The 25,791-nt window shown below is 38.7% G+C and overlaps 2 protein-coding genes across 5 annotated transcripts in view; one reads left to right on the forward strand and one right to left on the reverse strand.

The window, feature by feature from the left end:
- TBCK (TBC1 domain containing kinase) overlaps positions 1-2,656 on the reverse strand; it is a 259,078-nt gene extending 256,422 nt beyond the window's left edge. The window contains exon 1 of one of the 2 annotated variants that reach the window (XM_020974731.2): positions 2,395-2,656. The gene's annotated coding sequence lies outside the window, so the exon portion shown is untranslated. The remainder of the gene's footprint in view (positions 1-2,394) is intronic. The other variant, XM_020974730.2, reaches the window with a different exon arrangement.
- A 249-nt stretch (positions 2,657-2,905) lies between these two features.
- AIMP1 (aminoacyl tRNA synthetase complex interacting multifunctional protein 1) overlaps positions 2,906-25,791 on the forward strand; it is a 53,854-nt gene continuing 30,968 nt past the window's right edge. Inside the window, exons 1-3 of one of the 3 annotated variants that reach the window (XM_020974734.2) lie at positions 2,937-3,011; positions 21,079-21,202; positions 22,418-22,551. In XM_020974734.2, coding sequence (XP_020830393.1) covers positions 22,443-22,551 — 109 coding nt within the window. In that variant the 5' untranslated portion in view covers positions 2,937-3,011; positions 21,079-21,202; positions 22,418-22,442. Of the gene's footprint in view, positions 3,012-21,078; positions 21,203-22,417; positions 22,552-25,791 lie in introns of all 3 variants that reach the window. The other 2 variants (XM_020974735.2, XM_020974733.2) reach the window with 2 other exon arrangements.

Consider the following 25,791-nt stretch of genomic DNA (forward strand, 5'->3'; position numbering starts at 1 on the left):
GCTTTTCAATGGGCAAGGATCTTTAAGGAACCTGCAAGAGACTGAGGATGGAGCTAGGGTTTATATGGAAAAGGGCATGGGAAAGGAATGCCAGGAACACTGATGAGGTAATCTAAAGGTCCAGGTGTCTTTGGGAACTATGGATGAGAAAGTACAGGAAGTATACCAGACAGGGAGGGAGATGACAGAGATATGGATTTTTGGAGTCTGGCAGGAGGAAGAGTCCTTGGGCTGGCCAAGGACAAAACTCCTTGGGCTGGGCAAGGTACCCCTCTCCCTCTGTGTTGATGAGAGAATGCTCTGCAACAAGGGAAAGCTTTCTCACAAGACTGGAACTTACTTAGGAATTGGGAGGCTTCCAGAGACATGATCTGAGGGCTGGGACCTGAGCAGCCCAGCATTCTCTCACTTAGCTTTGTGTAACTGCACCAGGGAGAGAGATAAGGGTCTTTCTGGGGCCGACACATGAGTAATTGCTAGGCACAGTGTCCTTAGGCTGGAGAGTGATTGTCAGAAATAGTGTTTCTGAGACTAGGAAGAAATTGGTGTCCAAGTACAAGCACAAGCTGCCAAAGACAAGCACCTAAGCATCCCATCATTACTAGCTGTGTGACTCTGGGCAAGTAACTTAACCCCAATTGCCTCACAAAAAAAAATCACCAAAAAACCCACAGGTATTTGAGATTATGAATGTGTAAGAGAGAATATTAAGCTAAGAGGTGACCATGGAGATATCCTAGTTGTACTTTAATAAAGGAAATAAAACAGATGGTGTTGCTTGCACCTCAACAACAGCCCTAGCCTTTACTCACACAATACACTGGCCTTCCTTCAGGACCTCATCCATTCTCATCTAGACCAGCGCCTCTTAATCTGTGGGTCACAACCCCAAATGAGGTAGGGAAAAATTTGGCACAACTTCCCTGAGAACACAAAGCATGCACTTTGCACTGTGAATGCCCTCAGGACACACAACTCCATACAAATCGAAAAGGAGGTAGCCGGGATTGTAACAGTTTTAATAGTTACTGTAATAGTTTTCTGAATGGCCCCCTAACTCCAGATTTAGCCCTCTCCAAAGCATTCTCCACATTACTGCCAACTTCATATTCTAAAAGTTTTGATCAAATAACCATGTCATTCTACCCTGCTCAAGAAACTTCCATAGCTCCCCATTGCCTCTAGAATAAAATGCAAACTGTCTTGCTCAGCTTCACAATCTGGCTCTAGCCTACCTTCCCAGGCTGATTCCACACTACTCTCCTTACACACTGTACAATTCTATCTCCTGCCTCTGCATCCTCCATGCCTGGAATGCGTGCTGGCTCGAGTGCTGGCTCACAAGTGCTGCGTCTTGCACTGGTTCACACACTCACTCTCTCTACTTCTTTTTCTCTCTTCCTGTTTGTCTCTCCTTCCCCCTCTCCCCTTCCCTTCCTTCCCTGTATTTTATCTTGTTCTTCCCTCTATCCCTGTTTCTGTCTCTTCTTCCCTCCCTATCTCTGTCTCTGACCTCCTCCCCTCCCTACCCATGAAGGTACATTTGCTTTCCTATGCATCCAGCATTTACTGTTATGTGTGAACATGTTGTAGCAGCAGAATGTAAACTCCTTGAGGGCAGAGAAAGGTCTTTTCATCTTCCAGTGTCGACTTTAGTACCTAACACATAGTAGATCCTTAAAAAATGCTTATTGATCGAGCTTTCCCCAATTAAAATAAGCCTTGAAACTTACATTTCATTAATTTTACTGGGCCTTTCTCGACACCATACTCCCATAAACATCATCAAGCTCTGTAAAGCAAATCTCATTGAAAGCGGCACACCCCCTCTTTCTGCACAAATAAGCACCGTACCCCCGCACCAAACATGAGAGGAGAGCCGACTGCACCCTGATACCAAGTCTGAACCGAAAAAAAGCATTTCTTCACATCCTCGATTTGTAATACAGGAAATACGCTCCTTGACAAAGGGCTCATTTAAGGGGTGCCAGGGGTCGCCCTGCTCCAGTGAGTTTTGCAGAAGTGCAGAGAGATTAGGTAACGGTGTGCTTTACCTGCCCCGTCGCTGGAAGACTGATACAATGGAAAGGGTTTTCTAAGTGTTGGAACTGGGTTCCAGTTCCTCCTGGGCGACCGTGGGTCAATGACTTAACTTCCTCGGGACTCAGTTTCCTCACCTGTACAATGGGGGGGTGGATTGTGGCTTCTGGGGTCTGCTCCAGCTGGGCAGGTAGGATTCCAGCAATGGGTCACTCAGGGAAGGGGCAGGGGGAGGGGGGGAGGAGGAGTGACCTCATCCTGGAAGGAGGGGGGAGAGTCTGCCCTTGACCCCTGACCTCTCCCACCTGGGTGACACAAGGGCGAGACGCAAGGAAAGGGAGGAGCTCGGAGTACCTGCCGCCGGTCAGGGGCTGCAGGCAGGTAGGCAAGCAGGCTGGGGGGACGCAGCGGCTCCGGGTCGGTCGCAGACGCGGTCCTCTGGGTTCCAGGTCCGAGTCTGGCGCGAACCTCCTCTCCCCCCTCCCCCGAAGACGCCGGGTCCACGTGCCAGATTCCGAACCCGGCCGGGAGCGCGAGCGCGTGCCCGACTGTTATCCCCCTTCCCCTCCCCCCTCCTTCTCCTCCTCTCTGACAGCTCAGCCCCTCCGGCCCCCGCGACGCTCCTTTTCCTCTTACGTCACCGGCCGCACGACGCCCTCCCATTGAAAGACCGCTCTTCGAGCTGTCTATCCCAGAGCCTGAGCGGTGTGAGGCGGAAAATGGGGGCCGCTGTGTCGAATTTTGGAAGGGTGCTCGAGGAACTAGGGCTAGAGACAGGCACAGAGACAGAGAGAAGGGCAAAAGGGGTGTGGGTTCTAAATTCGGAGGGGTTCCGCAGGCGTTTGGCTAGGACAGCCCCGGTTGGGGTCTTTTCTCTCCGGCCGTCGCGTGGTTTGCTCCTTCGCTCGGTTCTTCTGCCGGCGGCTGCGGCGACGTCGGCGGCCGGGGCTGCTGGGCCTCACCTGGTTCATGTGAGTAGAAGCCTGAGGACTCGCCTGGGATGCTAAGAGAGGTCGCTGCCCTCCCCCAGAGCGGGAAGGACCAGGCGAGCCTGGCTTGGGGCCTTCTGGGACCACGCGTGGGCGGGAGGCAAGGGGCCCGCCGGGAGTGCGAAGGGTCTGGGGGGCCGAAAGAAGTTGAGGAGTCCAGTAGTGGGCCGTCCGCCGGTGTGCGTCGCCTACGCGGGTTGTTCTCCATAAACTGGGGCCAGGTGGGGTGCCCAGCGAGGAGGGACATTTAAAGAAGGGGTGCCTTCACCTCTGTCTCTAAGCCTTGAGCTTTGTGGCCCCAGCGACCCCCCGCAGCATGCCCAGCGTATGCTACGTGCTTAGTAAACTCGTTTGTCCCTTAAATTGTTTTCCATCAACATTTTTTTCCTCTTCCCCTCTCTTCCTCCTCACCCCCATTGAGAAAGGAAAAAAAAAAAACCTTGTACCAAATGTGCATATTCAAGCAAAACTCACTGCCACACTGGCCGTGTCTAAAAATTATGGCTTATTCTGTGTTTTGAGTCCACCTCTTTAGTCCGGACTTAATTGTAGCGTGTTTCACATCATCCTGGTTAGTCATTGCATTAACCCCAGTTCTTGAATTTTTCAAAGTTGTTTTTACGATGTAGACATTATTGTATACATTGTTCTGGTTCTGCGCGCCCTCTACATCAGTTTCCCAAGTTTTTCTAAAGTAGTTGTTTTCACCATTTCTTAAGGTTGTCACAGTTGTTCATTTTTACCGAGTTGGGTATTTGGGTAAGGTTTAGGGGCTAGGGGAAAAAGGTATTTGTACACTTAAGTGTTGATAAGTGGTGTTTTTTATTTTTGTTATTGGTTTCCACCCCCTTACCCTTTGTGTCTCTGCCATTTAGCACAATACTTGGCACATATGTATGACACTTAATGCTTGTTAATTTTCAAGCAACAGATGGCCCTGCTAGGCTTGCCCCAACTTCTCTTTAGTCTGCTAGGAAAATATCTATGGTATACTGATTTTCCTTGCCCTGTACAAAGTATTGCAAGGCTATAATTCTTTTTTTTTTTCCTTTTTGGTGAGGCAGTTGGGGTTGAGTGACTTGCCCAGGGTCACACAGTTACTGAGTGTCAAGTGTTTGGTCTGAGGGTGGATTTGAACTCAGGTCCTCCTGACTTCAGGGCCAGTGCTCTATCCACTGCGCCACCTAGCTGCCCCAAGGCTATGATTCTTTATGCTGATCTGTATAGAATGAAGGAAATATGAGAGGTTTAGTTTCCTACTTGGAGAAGAAATGATTTTCAGCCTCCTACTGAAAATGGCATTTCAGAATGCAGGAGTTTGTAGTTTCATGACATACACAGTTGCCACTTGCAGCATTGCATTTATTACCTTTTGCCATTACTACTGGACACTTTCCCCAAATATCATTAATTTTTATGCCCCAGTGATTTTATATGCTAATTTTTCTTTTTGAAACCTAAAACAAAGTTTCTTATAGCAGAAATTCTCAACTTGTTTAGTGTTCAGGGAAAACGGTAGGAACTTCGGCACAATGATGTCCTGTTTGTGGCAGTAAATTAGTTAAGAGCAGCAAACTTTTGGAAGGGAATGGGAGGAAAATAATTTGAGGGTGAGAAGGAAGATTGGGGAGGAAAAGGGGAAAGTTGAGGGGGAAGAATGAGCAAAGAATAAAATCAAGTGTCAAAAAAAATGGCCTCTAATAAACAATTCTGTGCTAGTAAAATTAGGTTAGAGACTGGACCTATGATTTCATTCTGTGGGGAACTTCCAGGGGAATAAAGGGTGTGTACCTTCTCTGAAACTTGTTCTTAGATAATTGCTAAGGGCATGTAAAAAGTCTTAGAAAGTTACCCAAAGATTAAGTGACTTTCCCAGAGTCTGTCAGAGAAAAGTTGAACCCAAGTCTTCCTGGTTCCAAGGTGACTCTAACTACAATGACAAACTGCTAGCAAAATTAGATGAATAAAAAGAATACTTTAGTTGTGGTGAAGCCCCATGTTGGTCCTGAAAGGGGGGAGTGAGTGGAAGGGAGTGATACGGGACTGGAAATCAGTACTCCAGACCAAATGTCATTCTTTTATTGTAATAAATAAATAGTAATGGGGTCACATTTGTATTTAGGAGACATTGGGGGAGGGTTAAATTTGTCTTTTTAAAAGTTTTTGGATCTGGGTAAAAATCACTTGGGGCAGCTAAGTGGTGCAGTGTGTAGAATGCCAGGCCAGAGTCAAGAAGACCTGAGTTCAAATCCAGCCTCAGACACTTACTAGCTGTGTGACCCTAGGCAAGTTACTTAACTTTGTTTGTCTCAGTTTCCTCATTTGTAGACGAGCTGGAAAAGAAATTGCCAAGAAAACCCCAAAGGGTTACAAAGAGTCAAACACTTTTAGTCAAAAATGACAAAACCGAAAAAATCAATAAGCTAAGAGATTGCTAGGTAATGGGGGAGCCACTTCATAGTGAATAACGGCATTATTAGTTAACAAGTATTAAGTGCCTAGTACATGCTAGGTCCTGTGCTAGGCTGTGGGAGTACAAGTAGAAGAAAATGCAACAGTGCTTATACTATGTAAATGTATGCTATTTAACTTATTTCATAGACTGCTTCAAAAAGAGGAGAATATTTCAATTTTTTAAAGTTGAAAAAAATTATTCTGAACCTATAATGTCAGTGTGTGAAACTCTTAATCTGGAAACCCCTTTCACTAATGAAGATCAGTAACTAATATGTAATTTAGTATGTTGCAGTTACCTGGGACACTGAGAGGTTAAATTACCAGGTCTTCCTCTCCAAAGCCAGCTCTCTAATTACAATACAGTGCTGGATTTAATCAGTCAGTGAGTCAGTAAATATTTATTAAGTGTCTACTAATGTTCTAGGCATGAGGCAAATTCACCAAAGTTTGTTAACCACCTATTTTTTGTGCTAGGCACAGTCCTTATCCTCTGGGTGGGTGAAGGAAAAGGAATACATGTAAATGAATACAAAAAATAAATTTCATGATGGAAAAAGTGCTGAATGGAAATGGTAGATATAAAGGGAAACTTCATCTAGTTGTTAACCAATTGAGCCCTGATTTTGAGGCTAAGGTCAGGTGGAAGGGCACTTCAAACCACAGGAGCCCCTTGGGCAAAGACAACAATGAGACAAAGACAGAATCAAGTTGTATGTGGGTGATAACTAGTAAGCCAGTTTGAATGAGTGAATGAATGAAAAAGCATGTATTTAAAGTGACTTCTCTGAATCAGAATGAGTGAAAAGGAAGTAATATGAAATTAGACTGGAAAAATCTGTTAGAGCTAGATTGTGAAGGACTTAAATATCAAACAAAGGAGTATGTTTTATCCTGGAGGGAAGTTGAAAGCCACTGAAACTTTTTGAACATGGGAGTCAAGGGAGAGACCAGTTATTGGAATAACACAGCAAAAGGTCATGAAGGCCAGAGCTTTGGTGATCAGTCAGTAAGCACTTGATAAGTTCTGGGGCTAAAAAAAAGGGAAGAAGTTAAGCCCTGGCCTTTGGAGCACAAAATCTACTGGGGAGACAATGTGCAAACAGCTATGTACAAAAAGTACCTGCAGGATAAATAGGAAATAATAAACAGAGGGAGTGCACTATGCCAGTTCACTTGGTGATCTCATCAGCTTCCATGAGTTTAATAACCATCTCTATGCTGATAACTTTCAAATCTACCTATTCTGCTCTAACTTCTCTGCTATCCTCCAGTTTCTCATCTTCAACTGCCTTTCAGACAATTTAAACTGGACGTCACTTAGACATGTTAAACTTGACATGTCCAAAGCTGAACTCATTATCTTTCCTCCTAAATCTTTCCCAAACCCCCAACCTCCCTATTACTCTCTAGGACAGGCTTGCACAACTTGAGGCCCCACTGGCTACTCACATGCTCCAAAGGATTTCCTTACATTTTTGGGGCCAGTTGAAATCCTTTGGTGTGCTGCAAGCTGCCCCCTGTAAGCTGTGCAGGCCTGATGTAGGACACCACCATCCTCTCAGTCCATCAGGCTTTCAACCAAAGTATGATCCTCCATTCCTGTAGGAAAGGCTTCCTGTAGAAGGTGGAATTTCAGCTAAAACTTGAAGGAAACTAGAAGGCAGAGATGAGGAGGAAGAGCATTCCAGGTATAAGATTTAGCCAGTGAAAATGCGTGGAGCTGAGAGATAAAAGCATTTTGTGAGTGGAGAGCACTCATTAGCTATGAAACATAAAGGAGAGGAAAGAAAAGAAGACTAATTCATTAAAAAAAGAGAGAGAAAAGAAGACTAGTTCATACTGAATTCTAACTTATTTATTAGTGCAAATGTCTTATTTTTTTTTTATGTAGTTGTCAAAGGGTTGTAGCAGTTGTTGAGGAGAGATACCCTTTACAGACACTGAGAGGTTAGGAAGAGAAACCAGTTTATGGAGAGCAGTCCTAACGTGTTTTAGACATGTTGTGTTTGAGATGCTTAAAGGTCATAGACTTTATGTCTAGTAGACAGCTGGTGATGCAGGACTGGAACCTAGGGAATAGGGGGCTGTATATGTAGTTTGGGGATTTGGATCCATGGGAACTGATAACTTTACCAATAGGAAAGAGAGAGGCCTTGGAGTAGAACCTCTGAGATATTTGCTCCCATGCATAGTGGAGGAGTTGGTGGAGATGAAATATGCAGGATACTAATAAGGAATAGTCAAAAAAATCGGGGAAAATGAAGAGAGAGAGAGGTCCACAGTGTCAAAAACTTGAGAATGAGGAAAGATAAAAGGCTGTCTCCATCCAGCCTATGACCCTAAGCCCAAGAGCTCTGGAGGTAACGATCTACCATAGAACACCCTGCTTCTGTCCCAGCCTCCTCAGTAATCATCTCCAGAATCAACCCTTATGGACATGAAGCCCAGCAACGACCTTAGCAGGTGCCACAGCCCTGGCACAATCAAATGCTTCACCATCAGAAACGGACCTGGTTGTTTTGTTTGTTTTTCATCAGTGGAAATGATGTTTGAGAAGGTGCATTATCATCTGCTGTGCTACTGTCCTGTAAAGGACATGGGATCTTTCCATCTGACTTGTACCCAAAACCTCAGATATATCTGTTCCCTTAGGATGTGGGATCCTTGAATGCATGGATTGTCTCTGATTTTCTCTTTCTGTTCCCAGCCCTTAGCACAGTACTTTGCACTTAGTGCTTAATAAATATTTTTTCATTCATTCATACTTATTTTAGCAGTTAGGAGATCTCTTATAGATAGAGAGGTCCTCCAGATGTTCTTGTTTTGTAATGACGTATTGATGATTGTACGAAGCTAGTAAATATTATAAAACAGCCTAAATGAGAAAATAATTGTTTAAAAGAATTGGCCTTTTTGTCTATACTGGAAAAATCAAGTGTATTAAGAATTCCTTTTGTTCATACTATGATATTCAGTTTGATGAGTAACTAATAGAGTTCACCCATCTGGGCGTATATGTATATGTGTATTATTCATATTGCATTGTTTTTATGTATACATATATGTTACATGTTTAACTGAAAACCTTTTGAAAATAATCAGACATCAAAATGAGAGGTTGCATTTCTCTTAAAGTCTTGGATGAATAGACAATGAGAGCATCATCCAGAAAAAAAATGGAAAATATCCAGTGGGTGTAATGGGGCTGAAACACATTTAGAAATAAAGAATTGTACTGGAAGAGGTGGTGTGAGGGCTGCTGCCAAGGAAACATTGTGCAAAGTGAAGGGTTGGTAATGTAGCAGACCAGGTGCTCCATTGGTATAGTTGCGAGGAACACAGGCAAGACAGTGCCACACTGACAAGGGCACATGGACAGGAGTCATACACAGTCGACAGATGTGGGTGGTCTGTGAGCTATGTTGTTGAATGAAATATCAATGAGGTCCAAAGAGCAGTCAGATCTGTGGAAGGTGTTGGATGAAGTAGTTCCTACCATCAAGTAGCTATTGGCTATTTAAGGATAAGGACTAAGGTATGTTGAAGATGTAAAGAGGATACTCCCTCATTTTTTCTGAGCTCATTCTGAGTATGAGAGAGAGAGAGAGAGAGAGAGAGAGAGAGAGAGAGAGAGAGAGAGAGAGAGAGAAACATGAGCTAGATAAGTTCTGAATGATACATGACATAAAGGATGACATAAACAAATTAGGGGAGTAAAAAGAAATTAACTTTTGGAGTAATGGATAAGAGAAAAAGGGATAAAGAGAATCATAGAAGATAAAGTGGACCATTGTGATCAACAAATGCAGTTAAAGTTAGAAGGGAAACATGACCTAGAAAAAATCTTCGCAAGTTTCTTTCATATTCTGTATAGTCAGTAGATATGAATATGCAGTTTTCAAAGGAAGAAATCTTGGTTATCAGACAGCCATATTAAAAAAAAAAACTTCAAATAGCTAATGATTAGAAAAATGCATATTAAAACCATTGGTTTCACCCCACACATATCAAAATTGGCAACGGTGATTGCAGAGTAAAAGGCACTGTGAGTAGAGCTATGACTTGGTCCAGCTATTCTGGATGCAGTGTATCCCCAACTCCTTAAACTGTTTATCCTTTTGACACCATAATACAGCTGCTGGACTGATAGCCCCAAAGAAATCAAAGAGGATAAGTACTCATATGTAACAACTCTCTTTGTTATAAAAAGTTAAGAGGATGCCATCTATTAAGGAATGACTAAATAAATTATGGTAAATGAATGTAAATAGAGTATTATTGTGCCATAAGATGAACAATTTCAGATGAATCTCTGAAGATCTATATAAACTAATTCAGAGTGAACAGAATGAGAGTAAGTTTATAATAATACTGTGAAGAAAAACAACTTTGAAACACTTCAGAATTTTGATTAATGCAATGACCAACTGCAGTTCTATAAGACTGAAAATTCAGCATGCTGCCCACCTTTGACAGAGAAATGATGGAGTTAGGTGCAGAAGACGTGTTTTCAGGTACAGCCAATATGGCTATTTGTTTTCCTTTACAATGTCTGTTTGTTCAAATAATTATTTTTATTTCATTTATTTTTATAATGAGGGGATGGGTAAGAAGATGTGGAACCAGGAGTGGGGTAGCAAAAAAAAAAAAAAAAACAAGAGTTTCATGGAAGCAATCAAGGAAGGCCAGAAAGAGCTGTCAATAGGCACAACAGCTACAGATTACACTTAAATGGCTTTGCTCTGTGCTTTTCTCTGGCTGTCCACTATGATTGGAATCATTATTAGCCTCAGTCTCCTGGCTTCATTTAAGACTCAGCACAAATCTTATCTTCTGCGAGAGGCATTTCCTCCTCAGTCAGCTTCCTGTCTCCTTCTCTTCCCTCTGAGGTGACCTCTCATTTTCACGCTTTGTGTCTTGCATGTTCTTGAGTCTTGCATGTTCGTAGTTGTTCACAGGTTGTCTCCTCTTGTCCCCAATTAGAATATTTGCTCCTTGAAGGCAGAGGTGGTGTTTTCCTCTTTCTTTTTATCCTCCACACTTAGCACATTGCCTGGCACTTAGTAAGTACTTAATAAATGTTTGTTGATATTGATGAAGTTTTATATAATAGAGAGCTGCAGTTTTATGAATAGCCCTCTTTTCCTGTTCTATTATGTACTTGGAAATTCCCATTTTGTTTGGTTTTTGTTAAGTTCAAAATAAAAATAAATTTTAAGAAGAAAATAGAAAAGCATTATCTTTGGAGTCAGAGGACTGGGGTTCAAATCTTGGTCCTTCTATTTAATGCTAGTGTGTTCTGAAGCAAGTTATATATCCTGGTCCTCATTTCCTCATCCATAAGATGAAGAATCTGAACTAGATCACCTCTGAGGTCCTTCCTCTCTCTTGTTCTGTAATCCTTTTGAGATGTAGTATCTATAGAATAAACACAAAATAAGTACAGATTTAGTGAGGTAAGACGCTAGTAGGGTGGTGCTTGACCTGAATCTTAAATATAGGCAAGAATTCTCTGACACCAAGGTGAGGAAGTAACGAGTTGCAGACTTATGGAATAGCAAGAAGGCTGGTTTGACTGAACAGTAGAATGATGGAAGGGAAGTAATGTATACTGAAGCTGGAAAGGTAGGTTAGGGCCACACTGTGAAAGGCTTAAAGAACAAAACAGAAGGTTATATTTGATCTTACAGGCAAGAGGGGAGCCACTAGAACTTGTCAAGTGGGGAAGTGACATGGTCAGACTTAGGCTTTAAGACGATCACTAGCTGCTACATGGAGGATGGATTGGAAGCTGTTGGTATAGTAGGAAACCAGTGTTGGAAACCTTAACTAAATGGTGACTGAATAAACAGAAGAAAACATAGCAGAGATGGTGTAGAGGTAGAAATGGCATGATTGAATCTGGGAGATCAGAGAGGGTGATGAGACCAGGATGATTCTGAGGTATCGTGAACCTGGAAGACTGGAAGAATTGGTAGTGCCATTGATGAAATAGGAAAGTTTGGAAAAAAGGTGAGTTTCCTGGAGAAATATAATGAGTTCTGTTTTGGATATGTTAAGTTTGAAATGTTTGTGGGCCATCTCATTTGAAATGTCCAGTGGACAGTACTGTGAGACTAGGAAGTCAATCTGCATAATTGGGAGCTGATGAGCTCACAAAATTAAAAAATATGTAGGCTATGTTTCAGATCTTTATGTATCGGTTTTGTCCCTCATCCTTCCCTTCCCCCATATAATTATTGACTCATTACTAATGATATCATGGGATATGAAAGAAAATCCAATGTGAACAATTTTGGTTTATAATTTACTTTTTCCCCAGCTATTTGAGGAGGGGGCATCTATTCAGGCCATATGAATCCTCAAGGACAGTAATTGTCTCTCAAGGCTCCTTTCTCACTTTGCTTCCTTTCCCATTTCTCTGTCTCTGCTAGTACCTTGCATATAGTTCACATTTAGTATTTCTTGAATTTATTTGACTTTTAAGATTCGCACCTCCACATGCTAAACTACAGTTAGAACTTGCTAACAAGTAAGTGGAGCTTACTGGGCCAAGAAACTTTTAAACTGAATGCTCAAATGGTTGTTATCCTTGCTTTTCAATGTGATATGGTTGGTGAAAAGAGCACGAAACAGATTAGTCATAAGACGTCGTTCTGACATGCACTGGCTTTGTAATCATGGGCAAGTTAATTATCCTTTGATTCTGTTTGCTAGAAAATGGAGATAATAATACTTGTACTACCTACTTTACACAGGTGTCACAAAGAAAGCACTTTGTAGACTATAAAGTACTCTATAATCTGAGTTGTTTGTGGTTGTTTGTGAACCCTGTTTTAATTTTCATTTCTGTAGAGTGCTTGATGGTTTCCAGGGTACTTTACTACCTTCATCTGTCTATGAACCTCACAACACTTCAGAAGAAGGCTGTCCCTACAGATAACTATCCCTAGATATGGTTTATTGTTTAGAAAAAGGGTTATGTTCCAGACATTAAGACATTCTGCCACATATCCTTATAAGATGTTTTTCTTTCTCGTATAGGTATTAACTCATTACAAGTCTCAGATGTGAGAAGGCCAAGTATTCCATTATAAGAGATGAGGAAACTGAGAATTGGAGAGATTAGACTCATCCCCTCTCTAACCTCCCAGATTCAGTCATATGGTGGCCAAATCATGCCATTTCTACCTCTACACCATCTTTCCTGTTTCCTTCTGTTTTTTCATAGTCACTATTAAGATCTTCATCATTTTATTAATAACCTCCAAATCATCCTCCACACAGCAGCAGCGATTGTCCTAAAGCCTGAATTAGAGAGATTTATCTAGTTTAAAATTTGATAAATTCTAAAGATTAATGTCAGAGCCGGGTCTATAATGTAAGTCTCCCACTTTCTAGACTAATGTTTGGTACATTATATAAAAACTTCTTCTCCAGAAGGAACTTAATTAGAAGCAAAGGGCATAAAAAATAGAAGAAAATATAGTGGGAAAAGGAGAAGGATTGGAAAATAGAGTCTGGTTGAAGGGGGAAAATTGATCATTGCATTCTTTTAGTTGAGGGTCTGATCAGGTCACATCACCTTTCCCTTTCTGCCCCTCCTCCTCACCTCCATATCATCTGCTAGATGTTTGGTTTATAGCGCCTTCATAACCTGACCCTTTTCTGCCTTTCCAGTCTTATACTAAGGTATAAGGGGAGTAAGCTCCCCTCCTATGGTCCAGTGATACTGGCCTCTTTGCTATCCCTCATGTAAGAGATCCCCTCCTCAATTCTATCTCCAGGCTTCCCTCAGATCTTGGTTAAAATCCCACCTACAAGAAGTCTTTCCCAGTTCTCCTTAATGATAGCCTCCTGTCTGTCTTATTTGTTTGCATGTAGCCTTCCTCATTAGACTGCTCAGCTTCTCGCAGTGCCTGGGACATGGTGCTTAATAAATGCTTATGGCTGACTTAACTCTTCTCATTTCTTTAACAATGAAAGTACACTCACCTTTCCCTAGTAGCTACTCCTGGTTTATGTAGGAGACTTAAAAACGTGGATCTGTTCCTATTGTATGTTTCTGACCCCCTTTCTTAGGTGCATCTTTTCCTTAAAATAAGACTACTGATCTACTTCTGATGGAGCTGACTCATCTCAGAGGTTCCAGACCCAGATTTTCAGGATCTCTTAGTGAAGAAAATCCCTTTAACCAACAATACTTATCAGCAGCTAACATGCAACTTCCTGTCTTAGTTGCATGAAGCAACACTAACAGGGTAAATGACTTCCAAGTGTCATACAGCCAATGTATAGGAGAAATGCAGCTTGAATCCAAGTATTACTGACTCTGGTCCCCACCTAGCCATTTCACATCTCTTACTCTCGTATTTTATATTTCATTTAACTAGGATTTAATTACAATGGAATCCTAGGTCTGCATAATTTCAGAAGTTTAATAATTGTTCTTCATTATATGACCCAGAATTTCTTTGTAGTTAAGTTTTCTTCCAACATGTATAAATGTGCTATATACCATGTGTTTCTTCTATTTTGCGTTTTATGCCTTAACAAAAGTTTCCTTTTTTCCATTTTGCTTTGCCAATAACTTTTAAATGAGCTTTGAAGGCAATTTTATTTGGTGTTACATTACCTACGAACTTTTATTCTGCAGGATTATCACCACATTACATATTAGACTGTTGTTGATAATGAGCCATCAGCATTCCTGGTTTAGAACTCAAAAGTAAAATGCAAAAAGAAGGTTGTAGAGTAATTGTTTTCTCTTCTTTCTTCCTTCTTTTCTTTCTTTTTTTTGCTTTTTCTCTCTTTCTTTCTTGTTTGGTCATAAATTCTTCGTTTCTCCGTAGATCTGATAAGTAAACTATTCCTTACTCTACCAATTTACTTATGGTATCATCCTTTTATGTCTAAATCATCTACCCATTTTGATCTTATCTTGGTATAGGCCATACTGTTTTCCAGTTTTCCCAGCAGTTTTTGTCAAATAATGAGTTCTTATCTCAGTAGCTGGAATCTTTGGATTTATCAAATGTTAGATTACCATAGTTATTTACTACTATGTCTTGTGTAATTAATCTATTCCACTGATCCACCACTCTATTTCTTAACCAATATCAAGTAATTTTGATGATTGTTGCTTTATAATGCAGTTTTGGATCTGGTGCAGCCAGGCCACCTTCCTTTGCATATTCTTGACCTTTTGTTCTTCCAGATGAATTTTGTTAGTATTTTTCCTAGCTCTATAAAATAATTTTTTGGTAGTTTGATTGGTATGGCACTGAATAAGTAAATTAATTTAGGTAGAATGGTCATTTTTATTATATTAGCTCAGCCTTCCCATGAGCAATTGATATGTTTCTCAATGTTTAGATCTGACTTTCTTTGAGTGAAAGGTGTTTTGTAATTGTGTCCATGTAGTTTCTGAGTTTACCTTGGCAAGTAGACTCCCAAATATTTTAAAATGTCTACTGGTATTTTAAATGGAATTTCTTTACTGCTGGGCTTTGTTGGTGATATATAGAAATGCTGATGATTTATGTGTGTTTCTTTTATATCCTGCAGCTTTGCTAAAGTTGTTAATTATTTCAAGTAGTTTTTTTTTAGTTGATTCTCTAGGATTCTCTAAGTATACCATCATATCAGCTGCAAAGAATGATAGTTTTGTTTCCCCATTGCCTATTCTAATTCATTCCATTTCTTTTTCTTCTCTCATTGCAAAAGCTAACATTTCTAGTACAATATTGAATAAAAATGTTGATAATGGGCACCCTTGTTCCACCTCTGATTTTATTGGGAAGGCTTCTAGCTCATCCCTATTATAGATAATGCTTGTTCATGGTTTTAGATAGATGCCATTTTTCATTTTAAGGAAGGCTCCATTTATTCTATGCTCTCTAGTGTTTTTTTGATAGGAATGGGTGCTGTTTTTTTCTCAAAAACTTTTCTCTGCATCTGTTTAAATAATCATATGATTTCTGTTGGTTTTGTTATTCATATGATATATTATGCTGATAGTTTTCCTAATATTGAACCAGCCCTGCATTCCTGGTATAAATCCCATCTGGCCATAGTGTATTATCCTCCAGATAAGTTGCTTTAATGTATTTGCTAAAATTTTATTTAAATTTTTGCATCGAGATTCATTAAAGAAATTGGTCTATAATTTTCTTTCTCTATGTTAGCTCTTCTTGATTTAGGTATCAGCACCCTGTTTGTGTTATAAAAGGAATTTGGTAGGACCCCTTCTTTGCCTATTTTTCCAAATAGTTTATGTACTATTGGAATTAATTGTTCTTTTAATATTTGGTAGAATTCACTTGTAAATCCATCTGGCCCTGGAATTTTTTTCCTTAGGGAGTTTATTGATGTCTTGTTCAATTTCTTTTTCTGAAATGGGGTTATTTGAATATTTTATTTCTTCTGTTAATCTGGATAGTTTGTGTTTTTGTACATACTCATCCATCTCGCTTAGATGATCAGATTTATTGGCATACAGTTGGGCAAAATAGCTCCTAATTATGAATTTAATTTCGTCTTCATTGGAGGTGAATTCACCCTTTTTATTTTTGATACTGGTAATTTGGTTTTCTTTCTTTTTTTAATCAAATTAACCTTTGGTTTTTCTATTTTACTGTTGTTACTGTTTCCCCTCCCCCCCATAAAACCACCTCTTAATTTTATTTATTAGTTTAACAGTTTCTCACTTTTAATTTTATTAATCTCTCCTTTGATTTTTGGAATTTCTAATTTGATGTTTAATTGGGGATATTTTAATTTGTTCTTTTTTCTAGTTTTTTTAATTGTACGCTTAATTCATTGATCTGCTTTTTCTCTGTTTTATTCATGTAAGCATTTAGAGATATAAAACTTCCCCTAAGAACTGCTTTGGCTGCATCCCTTAAATTTTGCTGTGTTGTCTCACTATTGTCATTCTCTTTGACGAAATTATTGTTTCTGAGATTTGTTGCTTAACCCACTCATTCTTTAGGATTAGATTATTTAGTTTCCAATTAATTGTTAGTCTTTTTTTCCATGGCCCTTTATTATATGTAATTTTTATTGCATCATGATCTGAAAAGGATGCATTTGACATTTCTCACTTTCTGCGTTTGAATGTGAGGTTTTTATGTCCTAATACACAGTCAGTTCTTGTGTAGGTGCCATGTGCCACTGAGAAATAGGTATAGTTTTTTCTATCTCCGTTTATCTTTCTTTAAAAGTCTGTCATATCTAATTTTTCTAATATTCTGTTTCCCTCATTAGTTTCTTGTTTGTTTTTTGGTTGGATTTATTGAGTTCTGAGAGGGTACATTTGTGGTTCCCCAGTAGTATAGTTTTACCATCTATTCATTCCTGTAACTCACTTAACTTCTCCTTTAAGAATTTTGTTGCTATATCACTTGGTGCATATATGTTTAGTATTGATATTACTTCATTGTCTATGATACCTTTTAGCAAGATATAGTTTCCTACCTTGTTTCTTTTAATTAGATCTATTTTTGCTTTTGATTTGTCTGAGATCAGGATTGCTACCCCTGCCTTTATTACTTCAGCTGAAGCACAATAGAGTCTGCTCCAGCCTTTCATCTTTACTCTGTGTGTATCCCTCTTTTTCAAATGTGTTTCTTGTAAACAACATATAGTAGGATTCTGTTTTTGGTGTTTTTTTTTTTTAATCCACTCTGCTATGTACTTCCATCTTTTGGAAGAGTTCACCCCATTCTCATTCACAGTTATGATTACTAACTGTATTTCTCTCCATCCTATTTTTCCCTGTTTATACTTTGCTTTCTCTCTCTCTCTTCACCCTATCCCTCTTCACCAGTGTTTTGCTTCTGACCAGCACCTCCCTCAATCTGCCCTTTTTCTTTTCCTCTTCTCTTCCTGCTTCCCCATAGGATAAGATAACATTTTATGTAACTCCCCTCTTTGAGCCAAATCCAGTGAGAGTAAAGGTCAAACAATGCTTACACCTTCCTTTCTTTCCTTTTACTGTAATAGGTCTTTCATGCCCCTTCATGTGATATAATTTACCCCATTCTGCCTTCCCCTTTCTTCTTTTCCCAGTACAGTCCTTTTTTCACCTCTTAATAAATGTTTTTTCTGTCATCACATCAAAATCAACTTACACCCATACGCTCTGTCCAAGTATACCCCTTCTAACTGGTCTACTAGAGATATAGTTCTTAAGAGTTACAAGCATCATCTTCCCATATAGGGATTGAACACCATGGGGGTTTTTTTTGTTTGTTTCTTGTTTACTTTTTATGCTTCTCTTGAATCTTGTATTTGAAGATGAGATTTTCTGTTCAGCTCTGGTCTTTCCATCAGAAAAGACTGAAAGTCCCCTATTTCATTGAATTTCTATCTTTTACCCTAGAAGATTATGCTCAGCTTTGCTAGTTAGTTGATTCTTGGTTGTAATCCAAGCTCCTTTGCCTTCTGGAATATCATATTCCAAGCCCTCTGATCCTTTTATGTAGAAGGTGCTAAATCCTGTGTAATCCTGACTGTGGCTCATTGATATTTGAATTACTTCTGTTTGGCTGCTTGTGGTATTTTTTACTTGAACTGATAGCCCTGGAATTTGGCTACAGTATTCCTTGGAGTTTTCATTTTGGAATCTTTTTCAGGAGGTAATAAGTGGATTCTTTCATTGCCTATTTTACCCTCAGGTTCTAGGATATCAGAGCAGTTTTCCTTGATGATTTCTTGAAAGATGCTATCCAGGCCCTTTTTTTGTTTTGGCTTTTAGGTAGTCCAGTAATTCTTAAATTATCTCTCCTGGATCTTTTTTCCAGTGAGGTATTTCACATTGTTTTCTATTTTTTTTCATTGTTTTGATGTTGTTTGACTGATTCTTGTTGTCTCATAGAGTCATTAGCTTCTACTTGCCCAGTTCTAATTTTTAAGAAATTATTTTCTTCGGTTAACTTTTGTAACTCCTTTTCCATTTGGCCAATTCTGTTTTTTAAGGATTTGTTTTGTTTTCTTCAGTCAGTTTTTGTGCTTCCTTTTCCAAGCTCTTGAATGTTTTTTTTTCTTTCATAATTGTCTTCCATAACTCCTTTCTTTTCCCAGTTTTTATTCTACCTCTCTTATTTGATTTTTTAAATCCTTTTTGAGCGCCTCTAAGAGGACCTTTTGGGCTTGAGATGAGTTCATATTCCCCTTTGAGGCTTCACATGTAAACATTTTGACATTGTTGTCCTCTTCAGAATTCGTGTTTGTATCTTCCCTGTCACCATAGTAGCTTTCTATGGTCAGGACTCTTTTTGCTTATATTTAAAAAATGTTGATCTGTGCTCCTGGTGTACAGGGGTCACTGTCTCAAGCTTCTTGCACTGGGGGCCAGGAGCCTGGTCACTGGCTTTCTGCACCAGGGCCTTAGGAATTGGTGGCTTGCCCAGTGTGCTAGGGTGTCCCAGCCTAGTTGAATCTGTTATGCTATCAGCCCCAGGGCTGACTGTGTGCTTGCTGCATTGAGGCTCGTGGCCTCACAGCTGGCCTGCTGAGCCAGGACCACAGGGTCCAGGGCCTGTGCTGTGGCTTTCCTAAATCTTTCTAAGTTATCTTGAGCTAGAAAATTGTTTTACTATCTTTTTGTGGCTTCTGTCACCCTAGAATTCTTTTAGAGCTTTAATTTAATGTTATTTCCAAGGGAAACTGGGGAGAGCTCAGGCAACTTCCTGGCTTTTCTCTGCCATCTTGACTTCACCTCCCTAGCCTGCTGTTGCCTTATCTTGCTGGGAACCTTCTTGATTTCCAAACCATGCTCTGAGTATTCTCTCTGACTCTCTCCCCATTACCTGGAATGTTCTTCCTCCTCTACTCTAACTACTGACCTCCCTGACTTCTTTAAATACCCATTAAAATCCCACCTCTAGCAAGCCTTCCCCAGCCCTTTTTTCTGGTGCTCTCCCTCTGTTAATTACTTCTTATTTATCCTATGTATATAGATTGCTTTTTATATATTTGTTTGCATGTTATCTTCCCCATTAGATTATAAGCTTCTTGAGGGCAGGGACTGTCTTTTTACTTCTTTTTGTATCCCAGCTCTGAGCAAAGTATCTGGCAAGTAGATACTTAATAAATGTGTATTGACTATTGATATGTTCATGTAAGTATATCTTTTAAGGACTTTATTATGATCTTAAGGTGTGCATGGGAGACACCTTGTTTTAGAAGAACTTTTAAAGCTGTATTTTGCTTTATTGTTCCAAAAAAAAAACATTTTAAAAACAGCCAACAAACAGTAAGCACAACAAGGACTTTAATTTATCTGTGCCTTTTGATCAGCTGTGTAATTAAATATGTCTGCTGTGAAATCCTTTTGTGAAATAAGACCCACTGTTATCTTCTTATATTTTCACCAGGAATGCCCTAGAACAAGGGTTCTTAAGCTGTCATGTGTGGAAATATATAACTTTCAGGAGAACATTGTCTCTATTTCACAAAGCAAGTTCTATGTCTTTTCTTCCTATCATTCTTTTTATATTCTGAAACTGTATTATATATAGTAGCTAGCATTTATATAGTACTTTAAGGTTTGCAAAGCCTTTTGCCAATATTAATCTCATTTGACCCTTAACAACAGTTCTGGAAGATAATCGCTATTATTATCCCCAGTTCAGTTGAAGAAACTGAGACTGAGGTGAAGTTGTCCAACGGCCACACAGCTACTAAGTATATGAGGCAGTTTTTTAAATTCAGATCTTCTTGATTGCAAGGGCAGCAGTCTATCTACTGTACCACCTAGTTGCCCAGCAGTAATATCCTCTGTTTGTTCATTCCTGTTCACAGCATTTATCTCCAGATGAGGTTTAAACCTCCAGTATTTAAGCTGGGAAGCTAAGTACATAAAATACTTACACTCAACTATAGCTTCCCTTTTTTCCCCAAAGATGGTAATTTTTGTAAAGGGAATTTTGGTAAAGGGAAAACTTTAAAGGAGAGAGATGAATCTGTCTTAGCTTTTTTGTTCTAAAATCAAAATACAAACTATTTTGCATTTTTTCTAGTGTTTTTGTGCAAAATCTTTTCTTTTTATTTTTTTGGGGAGGTAGGGATTGTTTGCTTTTCTTCACTGAAGTCTACCCTGTTTTCTTAAAGTTCCAAAAGAATTGAAAAATTAAGTCAGTTTTGTTTATAGAATGTGGGTTTGTCTACTAAGTGCTTATAATAAAACATTATACAGAATTTGATGAACTTATATTTTCGACTTAAAATTCCTAAAGAATGTTAGGGGAAAAGAGATTCTTAGACCTAATAATGTAGCTTCCTGCTTGCTAAAATGAATCTTGCCTTCTCACTACTGAGACTTATTTTTTGATTTTTAAGAACCATCAGCTTATTCCTTGGAGCTGATGGCATTTGGAAGAGTTAAGATTGTAGCTTCTTGGCATATTCTAAAGCATACAAAACACTGTATATTTGCCAGAAATGCTCTGTTGTATGTATAAAAACAAAATTATTGAAGATTCTTAGAACTATTGGAATTGTTAGCTTTGTGGGTTACTCTGGCACATCTTCCTATTCCTTATTAGAAGTGATTCTTTTATAATGCACTTTCTCTTTATCTAAACAGAGTGCTGTTGATGATAATGTAGCAGTGAAAATTTTTTAAGTAACCTACTATATCATTTTGACTTAGCCAAAATGAAGATACTGAGGAGTCTGACTTGAAAAACACATCATAGTGATTTATGGAGGTAATTTGAGAGCTGTTCATTTCTACATAATCTACTGAGGCTTTCTTTTTTAATGTGTATGATTACAATACAGAGGGAGTTTTTTGAGTTGTTATATTTTTAGTTAACTCTAATTCAGTGAATTTTTCTTCCACTCGTGGACTTGAACATATATAAATTCAGAGTTAATAATTTAGATGGTTGCATGAAGTACTAAGAAATCAGTTTTTATGCAGTATACAATCTTTAGTGTACCCCAGATAATAATATAGCTTCTGTTGTTCCTCCATTTATCTTTGATAAGATATTTTCCACTACCCTTGCTCCTGCTTCCTGTATTTTGTGCCTTAAAGTACTATGTTATGGCCCTCCCTCTTCTTTAACCTACTTCTTTTCTTTTGAATAAAGTATACCTACCTATCCTGAGATTTTTTCATTCATGGTTTCATCTCACCAAATTTCTAATACCTTTGAGGTTGGGCATTTCTTTGCAGACATTTGAGGCCATGGGTTTTATAAATTTATGAAGTGCTAATATGCATTTTAATTTGAAAGGGAGAATAATTTGTAAAGTAAATCTATGATTTCATCACCATGCAGAAAATTTTGACATTTCTTTTTTCTTTATGTTGCTTTCCTGGGCAAGTGTTTGGGTCTAAATGTTTTACTTAATTGATTAACTTAGTCTATAGTGGCAGGATCACTTAATGTATAAAAGTGATGTTTAAAAGAGAATTGAGCAACCTAGATTTTCTTCTGATTATATGTATAATACCAAACTATTTTTTTAACAAATAATTCATATGTAAAACAGTCATAGAGGTGGTTGGTTATTTTTTTTTTCCCCACTTAGCATTAATGTTGAAATGTCTTTGAAAAATGAGGCAGCTGGGTGTCATAGTGGTTAGCTTCAGCCTGGAGTCAGTACTTTCCTCCCTCATTTAGGAATGCTTTTAATATTATCATTTTTTAATTTTCCTCAAAGTACACAACATAAAATGTAGTTAAAGAGAATGTTTTGTAAAATGGAAAAAAATCATTCTTACTATATGAAATCTTCCAAAACAGCTGTCATTTAAACATCATTACCTTTTGTTTTTTCATAGGAGACGAACTTTTCTGTTCTTTTGATCACTTACAATGGCATATGTGGTGGTACTTTACTAGTTGTTTTTCCATGCATGATTTAGGAAATTATATCAATATTCAGATTTATCTGTTTCTCTCTTCCTTTAGGATTTTTTCCCATTCCTGGGTAAAGATGGCAGCCAATAAAGCAATTTTGAATAGACTGGAACAAAAGGGTGCGGAGGCTGATCAAGTTATTGAATATCTTAAGCAGCAAGTTGCTCTGCTAAAGGAGAAAGCAAGTAAGGAAATTTTTAAAATTGCTAAATAGGTGTTTAAAATCAGAATTATGTAGTAAAATGCATATATTGATGGAAGAGAAAAAGACATTATGGATAAGTAACTTCTCAAAAAAGACTTGGCTCTCCATTTTAATTTGTATTTTGTAATGGTATTTAAGACTAATAGTGGCTAAGAGGTATATGTTGGTTGCAGAACCAATAGAAATATTCCTAGGTATACACTGAATAATACTGAACCGTCAGTGGAAGAAGATTTAAAATTGCATAATTTTCAGATGAAAGAGTGTGGGTAGGGTGGGGCAAGAGCAGGCATCTGTCCTTCATTATATATGGAAAAGGCTACATAGTTTTATGGAAATTTAAGGTAATGTTTGAAGTAAAGAAAAATATTTGATTATTAAGTGGTATTTACCTGCTTTAATAAAGGGAGTTCCCTACTGCAAAGAAGTCACAGGTCAAGTCCAAAAATAATACCATACTAATAAAAAGCCGTGTGTTACAGTGGAAAAGTGCTGGCCATGGAGTCAGGAAGACCAGGGTTCAAGTCCTGTCTTTGACACGTGTTATCTATGAGATCGTGGCTAGTCTCTACCCTCTCAGTGCCCCCCAGGCCTCTTTCCAACACTGTATATTTTAGCTGAAAAATGCATCTGAATCTCTGGGGATAGTTTCCCCACAAATTTGCATCTTTCTTAACAAATCAAATGGCAGTTTAAGATTCTTCTACCCTGGAAAAATTATACTAAGGTTTCATTTATTTATGGAATATTTATAAATTTTATTTTCATTGAAATTTCATTGTGTCATGCTAATTTTTTCTAAACTTAATTCTTTTTACAATAATATGATTCAGTTAATAGGGCTCCTGTGGTCTCTCAAAATAGTTTTCTTTGTTGTTATTCAGTTGTTTTTCAGTCATGTCTGACTCTTCATGACCCATTTGGGGTTTTCTTCACAAAGGTACTGGAATGGTTTGCCAGTTCCTTCTCCAGTTCATTTTACAGACGAGGAAACTGAGACAAACAGAGTTATGTGACTTGGTTAGGATCAGACAGGTAATAAGAAGTGTCTGAGGCCAGATTTGAACTCAAGAAGATGAGTCTTCCCAACTCCAGGCCCAGAACTCTTAACAGCTTCCAAAGGGGAAGAGAACACTTGTGGTTGCTCACAGAGAAGAGCACAGGCCAGGAGAGCAGTGACCACACTTGTCATTAGATCGTTCTACCATGGAAAAACTGAAAAAGATACTCAGAACAAGCTCTGAAAACAGCAACACAAAAAATGTGAAGCTTGGGACAGTGACCCCTCCACCCAGGAGCAGAGCCCAACTTTAACATAAAATTAAAAGTCAAGAAATAAGCTGGGAAATGAGCAGATAATTGAAAGAAAATAAAGTCAAAACTGGCACAACCAAAGCCTCAAAGAAAAATATGAATTGATCTTAGGCTCAAAAAGAATTCCTAGAAGTGATCAAAAGGGATTTTAAAAATTGAAGAAGAGGAAAAAATGGGAAGACAAATGATGGTGATGCATGAAAATAATGAAAAAAGTGTCAATAGTTTTGTAAAGAAGACACAAAAATTAACTGAAGAGAACTTAAAAACAAGAATTGGCCAACTAGAAAAAGATATACAAAACTGAAGATAAGATAAGAACTCCTGAGCCGTAGAATTGGTCAGATGTTCAGAAATTCACTGAAGAAAATAACTGTAAAAAATTAGAATTGGACCAGTGGAAGCTAATGATTCCATGAGCTATGAAGAAACAACAAAACAAAATCAAAAGAATGAAAAAATAGAAGGAAATATGAAATATTTCACTGGAAAAACAGTAGGTGTGGAAAACAGATCCAGAGAGATAATTTAAGAATTATTGGACTACTTGAAAGCTGTGATCAGAGAAAGAGTCCAGACATCATCTTTCAAGAAATTACCAAAGAAAACTGCCCTGATATTCTAGAGCCAGAGAGTAAAATAATAATCGAAAGAATCCATTAATCACCTCATGAAAGAGATCCCAAACGAAAACTCCGAAATTCCTGAGCTCCCAGGTCAAGGAGAATATATTGCAGTCAGCCGAAAAGAAACAATTCACTATTGTGGATCCACAGTCAGGATAACACAAGATTTAGCATCTTGTGCATTAAAGAATTGGAGAGCTTAGAGTATGGTTTTTCAGAGGGCAAAGGAGTTATGATTACAACGAAGAATCACCTATTCAGCAAAACTGAGTATAACCCTTTAGGGGGTTGGGGTGGATATTCAGTGAAATAGAGGACTTTCAAGCATTCCTGATCAAAGCTGAATAGAAAATTTGACTTTCAAATACAAGACTCAAGAGAAGTATAAAAAGTTAAACAGGAAAGAGAAATCACAGGGAATTTAATAAAGTTAAACTGTTTACATTCCCACATGGGAAGATGATACATATAACTCCTAAGAACTTTCTCATTATTAGGGTCATTAGAAGGAGTAGACATAGACAGAGGGCGTGAGTATGAGGTGACTATGATAGGTTGACATCCAAAAAAAATCAAATTAAGGGGTGAGAAAGAGGTATGCACTGGAAAAAGGGGAAAGAGAGAGATAGAATGGGGTAAATTATTTCACATAAAAGAGGCACAGAAAAGTTTTTACAATGGAGAGGAAGAATGGGGGTTGGCGGGTAACACTTGAACCTTACTTTCCTCAAAATTGGCTCAGGAATGACAGTCATTTGGGTATAAATTTTTCTCTTACTCTATAGGGAAGTAGAAGGTTAGGAGGATAGAAAAGGTGGGGGGGAGCAGGGCACTGATAGGAGGGAGGGCAGATTGGGATAGGCAGTGGTGAGAAGCAAAACGATTTTGAGTAGGAATAGGGTGAAAGGAAAGAGAGAGGTAAATGGGGAAAAAATAGGATGGAGGGAAATACACAGTAATCCTAACTGTGAAAAATGTTTACAGCAAGTTTCTCTGATAAAGGCTTCAATTCTCATATATATAGAGAACAGAGTCAAATTTATAGAGAACAGAGTCAAATTTATAAGAATACAAGTCATTCCCCAATTAATAAGTGGTCAATGGATATGAGCAGGTAGTTTTCAGGTGGAGAAATTAAAGCTATCTATAGTTGTATGAACAAATGTTGCGAATCACTATTGATTAGAAAAATCCAAATGAAAACAACTCTGAGCTACCACCTCGCACCAAACAGATTGGCTAATATGACAGAAAAGGAAAATAACTAATATTGGAGGGGG

This window comes from Phascolarctos cinereus, unplaced genomic scaffold, assembly GCF_003287225.1.
Source record: "Phascolarctos cinereus isolate Bilbo 61053 unplaced genomic scaffold, phaCin_HiC Scaffold_9;HRSCAF=440, whole genome shotgun sequence".
In the NCBI taxonomy this organism is placed as follows: domain Eukaryota; kingdom Metazoa; phylum Chordata; class Mammalia; order Diprotodontia; family Phascolarctidae; genus Phascolarctos; species Phascolarctos cinereus.